The sequence below is a fragment of the Tasmannia lanceolata genome, unplaced genomic scaffold (assembly GCF_043159265.1).
Source record: "Tasmannia lanceolata isolate RefF3 unplaced genomic scaffold, GAP_Taslan_0.1 ptg000015l, whole genome shotgun sequence".
In the NCBI taxonomy this organism is placed as follows: domain Eukaryota; kingdom Viridiplantae; phylum Streptophyta; class Magnoliopsida; order Canellales; family Winteraceae; genus Tasmannia; species Tasmannia lanceolata.
In genome coordinates this window covers 44225942-44237378 of record NW_027518692.1, presented here as the reverse complement: position 1 = coordinate 44237378, position 11437 = coordinate 44225942, and the positions used below count along the sequence as shown (strand labels likewise).

The 11437-nt window shown below is 36.8% G+C and overlaps 1 protein-coding gene across 6 annotated transcripts; it reads right to left on the bottom strand.

Moving 5' to 3' along the window:
- Window positions 1-482: 482 nt before the first annotated feature.
- Window positions 483-10678, bottom strand: LOC143847478 (putative E3 ubiquitin-protein ligase ZFP1). 6 transcript variants are annotated; one of them, XM_077356315.1, is made up of 7 exons: window positions 10498-10678; window positions 8455-8610; window positions 3731-4780; window positions 2642-3021; window positions 1675-1773; window positions 1220-1387; window positions 483-928 (listed from the first exon to the last, which is right to left on the bottom strand). In XM_077356315.1, exons 3-7 carry the CDS (start codon window positions 4701-4703, stop codon window positions 782-784), a joined length of 1767 nt encoding a protein of 588 aa, XP_077212430.1. In that variant the 5' UTR covers window positions 4704-4780; window positions 8455-8610; window positions 10498-10678; the 3' UTR covers window positions 483-781. The 6 variants fall into 6 exon arrangements, with proteins under 6 accessions (XP_077212430.1, XP_077212431.1, XP_077212429.1 ...); XM_077356316.1 differs by having other exon boundaries at window positions 3731-4783; window positions 8455-8605; XM_077356314.1 differs by having other exon boundaries at window positions 8455-8605.
- Between the last annotated feature and the right edge of the window lie 759 nt (window positions 10679-11437).

The window sequence follows — 11437 nt, the reverse complement described above, 5'->3', positions numbered from 1 at the left end:
ATATGTTAAGATTATAGCATTTAAAAGTTAACACAAGTACTAGTAAAACAAAATTTTATTGAAACTGGCAATTTATTGTAATAAAATAACTTAAAAACACATATTCGTGTTATAAATGTGATATGGCAATTGATCCTATAAATGACCTTTTAATCGGATTAGAGTTATATCGCTATATCTGATGATATGTTGGATTTGTCAAAGTCAATAATCACTATTGGGTGTGTAGAAGAGTGCTGAGAAAGTGAGTTGAGAGTTCATATAAATAAAAAGGGAAAAAACAGAAAGAGAATCAAATCAGAAGGATTCATTTCAAATTTTGTGGCTGTAGAAAACACTGCTACATGAGATCCTCCAATTACTATTTCATTACAACTAACTTTCAAAAGTTGGAAAAAGATTATGAACCCAAATCAGCCAATTTTGATAAGTAAGAAAGTGAATAATCAGTTTGGCAACATAGATTCTGAGAAAGAACCCTATGGCGAGAGAAGGAAATCATTAAACTCATGCCCGTTCGTCATAACAAAGCAGCAGCTGAAGATAAAGAGATCATTACTCTTTTAACATTTTTTCAGTATCAGTTTTTACCAACTCGAGCTTGAACAAATTGAATGGGATTCTATACAGTTTCTTTTACTGCAAGTTCACATTCAGATTTCGAAGGGTCGATGAACAGAATTCGTAAGAGATATCTGTGTTCATCAATCATTTCTCTATGTACAATACACTAAATTAAACAAATGGATTAGTATGAATGTTGGGTATTCAACCCTTGTCTTCATCCTTGTCTTTTGTCAACGGACAATGCTGACGTTTTGCAGATTGGGCACACATTCTTCAACAACAGCCATTGCTTTATGCAGTCAGCATGGTAATCGTGCCCGCAATCCAGAGTTCCAATTTGCTCATTCTCCTCAAACCCAATCTGAAAAGCCAAGCTTATCACACTTCAGAATCACAAAACTATGCCCAATTATTTGAACTCAAGAAAATAGACAGTTAACCTCCCAACTCAGAGGGAAAAAAAGGTACGGAGCATTTTAGGAATCATACAAAATGCTGTGAACATCGTACGCAATTGGCAACATTATACCCTCCTCGAGTAAGTCCAAAACTTCGGCATGAGAAAAAGAAACTCAATACATCTGATTTATGATAGACGGGGGAGGGTGTAGAGAACCCATATTGACTTATGATAAAGTGTGCAGACATATACCTGGCAAATGATGCAGGTTTCATTCTCCTTTGTCGTGCCTTCCAACTGGTCTGGAGGGGTAGAAGTTGCACACAAAACATGTGGCCTTGTCTTTAGACAAGTTAAGATGAACTCTTCAGATAACCCGGTGCTTACATCTCCAATCCGCTCCTCTAAGGCCAACAGTTCCTGTGGTTGCATTAGAAGGCTTTAAATTTCAATATTAATAATATTAATAGCAATAGCAATGATTGGTCTAGAATAAAAATTGTGATAGTTTCTGAAAATGGCCAAAGTGGATGAACTTCAAATTTCAATGGTCTGCATAGCTAATCTGAGTCTTCTCAGATAAGTAGTTTATGCCAGGGGCATGCTAAAGATTTGACATAAAAAACAAACCTCACAGTATATTATCAAGCTACTTTTAGAAAAAAAAATCTCGAGCATTGCATATATGAGTCTGTCCTTTCTTTTACCTCATAAGACATGCCATCTATGTCCAACCTCATATCTCTGTGTTGATCAATAAAATTCCCAACTCCATAAAAGCCCGAAATTTCCAATATGGCAACGTCCTACATGCACCACAGAGGAAAATCAGATTCCAATCATACAACAATGGTAGTAGAACTCTTATTTATTCACAAAAGAATGGCAGACCACTAACAGCAGTGGTAATTGGCACTACAATACAGAAATACCTTGGAATTTTTTTTTTCTTTTGGTGTGTGTGTGTGTGGTGGTCGGGGGGGGGGAGGGGAGAATCTAGTCCCCTGTTTCTCTTTGTATTCATAAATCTCAATAAAGTTACTATTCTCCAAAAAAAAAAAAACGAACAAACTTTGGAATCACTTTCAGTATACGTGCATTATTTAAGAAATAATAATAATTTGTAGGTACTGAGGTTTGAGAAAATCTCACAATTCAAATACAACAATGTGATGGTATAGATATTTCTTGTAGAAATAACCAAATATAGACTAGCCTTTATTTGAGACACCTTGTCCCCGCCCGGTTGTAATCTGTTTCGCTATTAATAAAACAATGTGATGGTATAGATATTTCTTGTAGAAATAACCAAATATAGACTAGCCTTTATTTGAGACACCTTGTCCCCACCCGGTTGTAATCTGTTTCGCTATTAATAAAAGTCACCCTTACTAAAAAAAAACCAAATATAGATTAGCCTTTATTTGAGACAAAAAATATATCTGTTTTCTCAAAAACTCTTATTTTAAGTAATTACATAATATAAATTATTTATAACTTCCAACAAATCAGAATTGTGTTCCACATAGAAGACAGTTTGTCTTAACATTTGTGCAGATAGAAGACAGTTTCTCTTTTTGCAGATCGTGCATGCACATGCATTTTCTAATGGCTAACTTAAAGAGCACTAATAAGAAAATGGGAAATCCAAGTAAAGGAAGAAAAAGAAATCACCTCAGATGATAGGAATCTCATACGCCCATTTATGTACTCTGGAGCTGCTTGCGGTACCCTGCGGTGAGGCCTGTAGATCCTGTCCCCGCTGGACGGAAAGGATCTTGGATACCTAGACCCTGACTCCAAACTATCCCAGGAAGGATTTGGAGTGCCGTGATGCAAGTTGTTGTTTGTTGGATGCCCGTAGGAAGGCATTGGCATTAGAGAATGGTAACTATAACTGTGGCCTCGCATGCCTTGCATAGGTGGAGGGTAATGGGGGCGGTGATGGTGCATGGAAGGAGGTTGCAAAAGAATCGCAGAGTTTCTATTGGAGTCATGATATCCCTGTCCACTCACACTTCCATTCTCTAGAGGACCTCCATTGACACTTCTCCCTGAAGGAAACCAAGGGATCTCATAATTAGAGCTTTTCATACTCCAGATCAGTTCAGAGGTTTTGAATCTTGAAAAAACCAACTAACATTAACACATGACCAAAGCCACCCTTAATGTCATGAAAATGCTTTGTTTCTTTTTTCTCTTCTAGTTTCCTAAACCAATAGAAATGACAGGTAACTGAAAATGGTGGTGGTATTAAAGGATCTGGAAAATCAAAAAATGATATCATGAAACAATCAGGCAGTTTGAGAGTAATGATCGGCATTATCTTTGTCTCCAAATATTGTGGTCAAATTTGATGACTAATCCAACTTAGTAAAGAATAATGATTGATATCATCAGTTAATATTTAAGAATGCAGTTGGCAATTCCTCTGTGAAGGAAGAATAGCAAAAAACTGCTAATATATTTCTCTATGCTAAAAAAAACAAAAAAGCATAAGACAACATTTGAGAACTGCTTCTAGCCATTTACACAAGTCCAAAATTACAGAAAGAATTTGAAAGATCAATCTCTGTTGGTAGTTATGGAAACACACAGAATACTCTGGTTATTTGACTCATTTACAAATGCCAAAATTCTTAGAAACTCTGTCAGAACAAAGGTATTTCAATAATTTTACAATGAAAATAATACTAAAACAGTTTCAAGCTAGCAATTTCAGCAAGACTTAAGTTTCCATTTAGTATAGCAGGACTGAGTTACCATGCAAGTAAGGCATAGCAGGTGTATAGTTCCAGTTGGAACAGACTCCATCAGCACCATTACTTCCAAATGATTCCACCCAAGCATTGTTGGAAGGATGAAAGGAGCGACCCATGTAATTCCCTTGAAGCAAGGGATTATGATGATGATGAGCCACAGCGGAGTCCAGATGAAGGTTGATGGATGTGGATCTGCTCCTCACACTTCTCTGAGAACCTTCGCCAATCGATAGACTTCCACTTCCAACAGACAGAGGAAAAGCTGCAGCGTCCAACACACCAACCCCAGGTGGTTCAAATGACTCCTCCCACTGTTGTTGCACACCAGGATTATTCAAGGATAAACAAATAGAAGATTGACTTGAGGAGCTTGCTGAGCCATTAACATAGTAATAATTCCCAGGAACGCCGCCTTCTGCATTCTTTCTTTTGCATGACCCTCTGGCATTATCCATCAAGTGGATGTTCCTTCCATATTCATCTATTGTAACTCCAACAACTCCATGGTTGCTGGAAGATGGTACATGATCAGAAGCGCCATGGTTTAGTGGCATATGGCAAATTCTGCTTGCAGTAGTGTAAGGATTATTGGAGAAGTTGGATGATGGAGGAGCACTGTTTAAATCGAGGTTTGTGACCTGGCAAATTCCAGTGGCAGATGATGGAATCATGTAAGGATTATTGGAGAAGTTGGGTGTAGGAGCACTGTTTAAATCAAAATTTGTGACCGGATGACGATGTTGAAGGCTGTTGTTCTGGTTTGCATAGAATATACTGCTATCTTGATGGTCTGGCAAATGACGGAGATCAAGACTGGTATTACCTGTTGCTGTCAACAGTGGATGCATATTTGGATATGGAAAATCAACAATGTTACCCAAAAGGGTGCAGCTTTCGGGATGAAGGTGAGTTTGGCCTTGCTCTAATTCTAAATCTAGCATCTGATGTGTGCATAGCATATTTCTTTGCCCCATGATTGTTGGATAATTTAGTGTACCTATGGAGGTTGATAGCGTTGTAGCCTGACCTTGTAACTATTTCAGATCTCCCTCTGCTTCCATCACAGAGAAATGAAACTGAAATCAGGACAATTAGTTTGGAAATACAAAAACACTCAAGTCAATTTAATACATCATAACTAAAATGGAATTTACTAAAAATAACAAGTTCAATTAACAATTTCACAAAGTTGGTGTTAAAATTCAAGATCGGTAGAAATAAGATTTCATATAATATATGATGAGGAATCACCTGGTCCATAATGCATGGTAACAAACAAGTATTAATCCTATCGTTATGACTTCCTATGCCATACATGCTTATTACTGACTACATAAACTGATAGAACCAATAAAGTCCCATACCTTTTAGGATCCGACCACTTGAGTTCCTACCAACCAAACTATATAGGCATCAATTCGCAAACTATGGCAAATAAGAGAGAGAAGGAAGAACCCAAACAAAATTCATAATGATTCTTGAATTGTGATTAAACAAAGGAAACATTGTCAGCTTCCAAAACATTCAAAAGCAGAACCATTGGAGCTGTCAGCTGAGATGGGTTGACAAAGCCCAATGTGTGAATCAAAGGATGTAAAGGATCAAAGTGAAATGCACACAGATACAGAGAAAAACGAGAAAAACCAAATATGAACATTTTCTCATTGAGTAAAAATTTCTGTGGAGGTAATTTCTGAATAAGCTAATGAACAGCTAAGAATCATAGATCAGAAGATAATAGAGTACCTCAGGTAGCATGAAATGCCACCAGGTTAAACTATAATGAGCTGGAAATAATTCATATGAGATGCTCTTCACAGTGGAATACGGAGAAGACCGAGGCCTTTAAAGATGATGAACACATGCATCAACATAGGAGAAATAAAAAAATAAGAAGGAATTTTTTTGTCAAAAGTGGTGGCTGTACAGGTGTAATACTGTGCTCAGGGGTGCAGACACAAGAAGCAGAAAGAAGCAAAATGTAAAGCAGCAGCAAGGTAAGACAGATGAAATCTATGAGATGAAGGGTTGTAGAGCAGAGCCTATATTTCAGAATTCTTAGTATGAGATACACCGAAGTATTATCATAACAAACAAATAAATAGAACTAGTCACCAACTCTACAGTGGAAAAAATGGTTGCATACGTATACTGGGAACAGGGATTCAAGTTTCAGTTGAAACGTACACGTTTCGGCCAAAAGATGTCGATTTCTTGTGTGCCAACACAAGACTCTAGTAGAATATTTTGAGTACCATTTCTCGGTCGAATTTCAAACTAAACACTCGAAACAGAACAAAAAAGCTTCACATTATAATGCCCGTGATCATCATATTGTTGATTTTTTTTTTTAAAAATGTAGAAAAAAAATATCAAAAGAAATACCTCAAATGATGTCTATAAGGTTGTTGCCTCGCATTAATCTACTGTTCGTCATCTCCGTCTTCTTATTATCATTTATGCGATTCGTTGGATCTCTCACCACTGTGAGAGTCATCATTTCACACCTCATGCCATGCGCCGCCATCAAGCTTCTATAATTGCCGCAAAAATCTAGCAAGGTCACCCCTTCTTTTTTTATCAACAACATGGAAACTCGTTTTCTCTCCGTCGTTTGGTAAAGGTGAATGAAACCTAAACCATAAGCCTTATATCTTATTCTTTATAAAAAGGACTGACATTAGTACTACCATATTTTGATAATGACACCATTCTCTTCATTTTACTCTTTTTTAAACCGGCGGTCAAAGGCTATAAGATGGAGAGAGTGATGTGATAAAAGGAAAAGAAAAATTACATACGAAAATATTTTCATTTCTTACATTTAATATTTTTAAAATTATTTCATTTATTTATTCTATAAATAAGAGGACGGACTCTACAAATCACCTTGAAACGACAAAGTAGACTTCAGGCCAAATGGTGAAAACTAAATTTTCTACACAAGCTTAAATCTTTTGTAACATTTGTAGTTCAATAACAGCTCACTAATTTGTGACTCCATTCACCCTTAGATATGGGGTTAGAATCCTGGGGAATGGGGGGTAGGGTGGTGTGCTTGTGTGCGTGTGTTTTGGGGTGTGCGTGCGAGGGGGGGGGGGGGGGTACTACTTCATTATATATTTTTTCAAAAGTTGAACTACTTCATTGTATTGTATTTTCTTTATAAAATTAATGACTGAAGTGGCTTCTTACATTTTTTTTCCCTACATTTATGTGAATGCATAGATTTTTAGTCTACAATGCATTATATCGTTCCAAACATGGGCAACAATGCATGTTACTAGGGGTTCGATGTTGTTAAACCATTATAGATGTTTGATGTGCTTATATGATGATTTCTAGGTATGCATTTGTACTTATTCTAGTATTTCCTAATGTTTCATCTTAAATTGCCACTACTTGCATAGGTTTCCAAAAGTTTCCACGATTTTACAGTAGTTCCGCTGAAAATTCCAACTGAAACCAAAATATTTCCGTTTATGACCGAAACGCACACCGAAACTGATACTTGAAACTAGGATTGGGAATATTCTGGATTCATAAACTTCTCTAGGGCAATGGAAAAAAAATTCATGCCTTCATACTCTATATAATATTTCTAAAAGTTAACTTCTTTAGAAAAAAGAAAGAACAAAAAAAAAGGCACGGGGGCAAGATGGCCCCACAAATTATAAGTTAGGTAATGCAATCAGATATGATGAAAAGAACATAAGTTTAAGAAAAGAAAGTAAAAAAAAAGAGCGAGATTTTAAGCTAAAGGCGAGCTAAAACCACCCATATCTCCATCCCACATGACATAGGAGAGGAAAACAAGCTGCAGAGCAAGCAAAAGATTTCAAAATTCATGAGATATGAGCTCCATACAAGGCTGGAAAAAAAGAGAACATTAGCGCTGCACAACAAAACAGATCTCAGCCCTTTAAGGGGAATGAAATGAAAATATAAAGGATTTGAGAAGAGAACTAGCAAATAGTAGGTGACTGCCAGCTCAAAATAGATTGAATGATAATTTAAATTTGGGCAACAGAAAAATTAGAGGACAACCAGGTTCACTCATGTTGAGGAAAACAGTGTCTTGGACAATAATGACCAACAGGGTTGATCAAACATATGTATATGAAAATAAAGTGGCATGATAGGTGGTTTGATTCTACCAGATCAGTGCCTTGGTTTTTTAATGGCACAAACAACAAAAAAATGGGAGTAAAGGGAAATTTTTGGTTGTCACTCGAACATATATTTTGTATTTTCTTTCATACAGCACTACAGATCAGTCCCGTTAATCCCTTTTCTGACTAGCCAAAGACTAAATTTGACCATTATTCTGAGCAACCTCTAGTCTCTCTTGATATGCTTCAAAAAATGTTACTTTACTCACCTTTAATTGCTAGTGTTGTTATGAATGGTTTAAGGAGCTCTAATTTCCTATGCTAATGTTTCTCCATTATGACTGGAAATCATTTTGCAGAATTAATTTTGGGAAAAGACACCTGCACTCCCTTTTTTAATAATGGCACTCCTCTCTTCATTTTACATTTCTCTAATTAGTTGTTAAAGGCTCTTACAATTCCCAAAACACCCAATAAAAAAGTGTTCAACAAAGATTGGGGTGCCATTATCAAAACAAGGGAGTTCATTATCATCTCCCCTAATTTTCCTTGTCCCAAGAAATAATTAATCGCTTCTTGACCAAAACTTGTGCATAGACTTGGAAATTCTTACCCATACTGAGTCTTTCATCAATGCATGCCCTCAGTTGAAGATCCATCTCAATGTATTACGAAGAGCCCTGCTACTCAATTACAACAGAAAGATGAATCCCACAGTTCAAAGCCTCGAGTGATAGCGACCCTCACTCTCAAACATGTCTGACCTGTTCTGACAACATTAAAATAGGTGAAAAATGTTGACAACCTCAAGGTTTTGATCAAACAACATACAACATAATATAAGTTTGATCCTGACACTTGCTTTACTATCATAAAGAGAATGGTTGGTTGCTTAGTCAGTCAACCATTTTTTAGTATTTTGTCCTTTAGATACAAATCTGCACATTACTTTAGTATTTATAACCTTTTAATTCCTCACTTAACACTTTTTATACCATCTAGCTTACCATGTCATTTACATCTTTTAACCGCAAAACACTGACATCAATTAGATCAAGAATTAGTAACCCTATTAGTTCCATTTATTCCCAAAACTCCCCACCCACTACAAACAAAGTTTCTACCCATCGACACCCCACCCCACCCACGGATGCCCTCTCCACAGCATTGCAATGTGCCAGCTAAATAGTCAAATAATTGTTGTATGTACGTGGAAAGAAGTAGACACTAATAAATATATCAAGGGGTTTGAATACATTATTATGATCTACTACCAAAGATATCGATGACTTGCAATATTATTAACTTAAACAATCTTCGATTTCTAGAGAAAATACACATTACATCTTCATGAGATGACCATCAACATAGTACAAGGTCCATGAGCAACATGGATATACAACACATATCCAACACAAGGCCAAATGGTGTAGTACAAATAGAAGTTCAAATAATTTGTTTCTATGAAGCACTTATCGTAAGTAATCCACCTAGATCTCTACCCATCAGATTTAGAAGAATAAGCACCTCACACGACCTACTTTACAAAAGAAAAAAACGGAAAAATGCACTGCTAATTTGTAGTGGGATGTCAGATTCAACTGAAAGGGCAGTACATACATCCTACATGTACTTATTGTGTCAGTATCAAGAAGAACATAGGATGAGAGAGAGAGAGAGAGAGAGAGAGAGAGAGCAATGTTTAGGCAAACATGTCATTCTGTGAGGGTGTGTCTGTCTGTAAGCAGGATAGTCAATAGTGCCTATGATTCCCATGATATACATATGAGAGAGAGAGAGGGAATGCCATGTTTGGGAAAAAGGTAAAATTGGACAAGTTTTGGAGAAGATATGAATACAGGTAAGCAATTCACCAGTGATACACGACTGATGCAAAGCAGCATACCACAAAAAAATTGAGAATTTAGAAGTCAGACACAAGTTGTAGTTCTTCCTAATGGAGGCTGATAATGCATATAAACAATCCCAACAGAGAAGACGTAGACACAACATGTTGAGGATCCCAGCATCAATTGCATAAACCCTAATTTCTTAAAAGAAATAGAGATGAAAATTTATATAAAACTTTGAATTAACGAAAAGTTGAGTTGGTTCCCACATGCATTGCGCGTACGGACCGGTGTAGGGGGCTCGCTATACTACTTGCCTTCAGAACCGCGGCACGTCTTGTGGGTAGTCCAATCTCTAGGTGCATGTTTCAATGACCCACCGATGTGTGAGATTGGTAGTGGCGGTGAGGAAGTTGTAAATGGTCTGAATTCGACTCTAAAATTCTCCAAAAAAACAAAACAGGAACACAACTTTGTTTTTTTTTTTTTTTTTTTTTTTTGTGCTACCCATGAAGTCATCACCACTAGGGCCACGGCAATACACTAAAATTTACTCTTTTTATATATATTTATTTTTCCATGTAATAATAAAACCAAGATTTGTCAAACAATCCCAATTCACTTTGAGATTTTGCAGGAAGTGATGGCTGATCTAATGATCAAAGGTGAGTAACATTGATACCTTACAACCCTTAAAATCAGATGTGTAATCTCAATAACCATAATTAACGAAAGAATTGGAATGTCCATAGCCAGAAATAAAAAAATGATTTATTGAAATTGTAATTCCAAAATGAGAAACTAACTGAATCGGTTCTGTGACTCCTGGAATCTTAAAAACAGTAGACAAACCCTGAATCCCGCACTGCTCTCGAATAGATCATCCGCAACTAAAAAAGAGGGCTTTGGAGAAACCCTTGAATTGGGAAGAAGAAGAAAAAATAAAGTAGACAGAGAAGAGGAGAGAAATGGAGAAAAGAGAGAGAGAGAGGGGGGTTTTTAATTATGAAGACAAAAAAGAAGTCCGGCCATTGGATTGGATAAACAGAGGTGGGAGCTTTCCACGTCATACGAATAGGCATTTAACACGTGTACAATGAGTAACTGTGTCCACATGAATTTCGGTTACTCTCATTTTTCTTCTTTATAATTATTAATTTTCATATTTATTAGATCCGTTGCTTTTTATTAGCGAATAAAACGTGGGGGTGGGCCCCGTTTTGCATTTCTCTTTCTCTTCTAACTGCTATTTCGTGGCGGAAAGGTAGGGCCCGCTCTCCTTAACCCTTTCCCCACGTGCGAATTGATCATGCCCTTCCGATCAGCATACTTTTATTCTTATTTCAGATACCACCGGTAGATTATTTTGCTAATTGTCTAAAGCAAGGTTATTGATAAAAACTTTAGAAAAAAAAAATTACAATCAAATTGAATGAATTAGGTTGTAAATTAAGTACCATCATTAATGGCAATAAAGGTTAAACTGGTTAGATCAAAACGGTTTTGATTAACCTCGGGTGGCCAACGTTTTACCCCCTCACTGTTTTTCATGGGATGCTGCCTGCCATTGTACACAAGTTGTTTTGGTGGGTAGGACTCACTATCTCTGCCCAAACCTATGCATAGGGTGGAGCCCACCATTTTGCCACTGATGTTATTGATGATGTTGGGCCCACCATCTCTATCCAAACCTATGCATCATATTATATTATTGATGATGTTGGGCCCACCATCTCTATCCAAACC

Bases quoted from the DNA above. Each gene is read 5' to 3' on its own strand.
- LOC143847478 (XM_077356315.1), bottom strand. From the start codon at position 4,703: ATGGGGCAAAGAAATATGCTATGCACACATCAGATGCTAGATTTAGAA. The intron at 1,388-1,674 runs GTAAAAGAAAGG...ATGCAACCACAG, and splicing joins TAGATGGCATGTCTTATGAG to GAACTGTTGGCCTTAGAGGA. The intron at 929-1,219 runs GTATATGTCTGC...TTGGCTTTTCAG, and splicing joins AAACCTGCATCATTTGCCAG to ATTGGGTTTGAGGAGAATGA.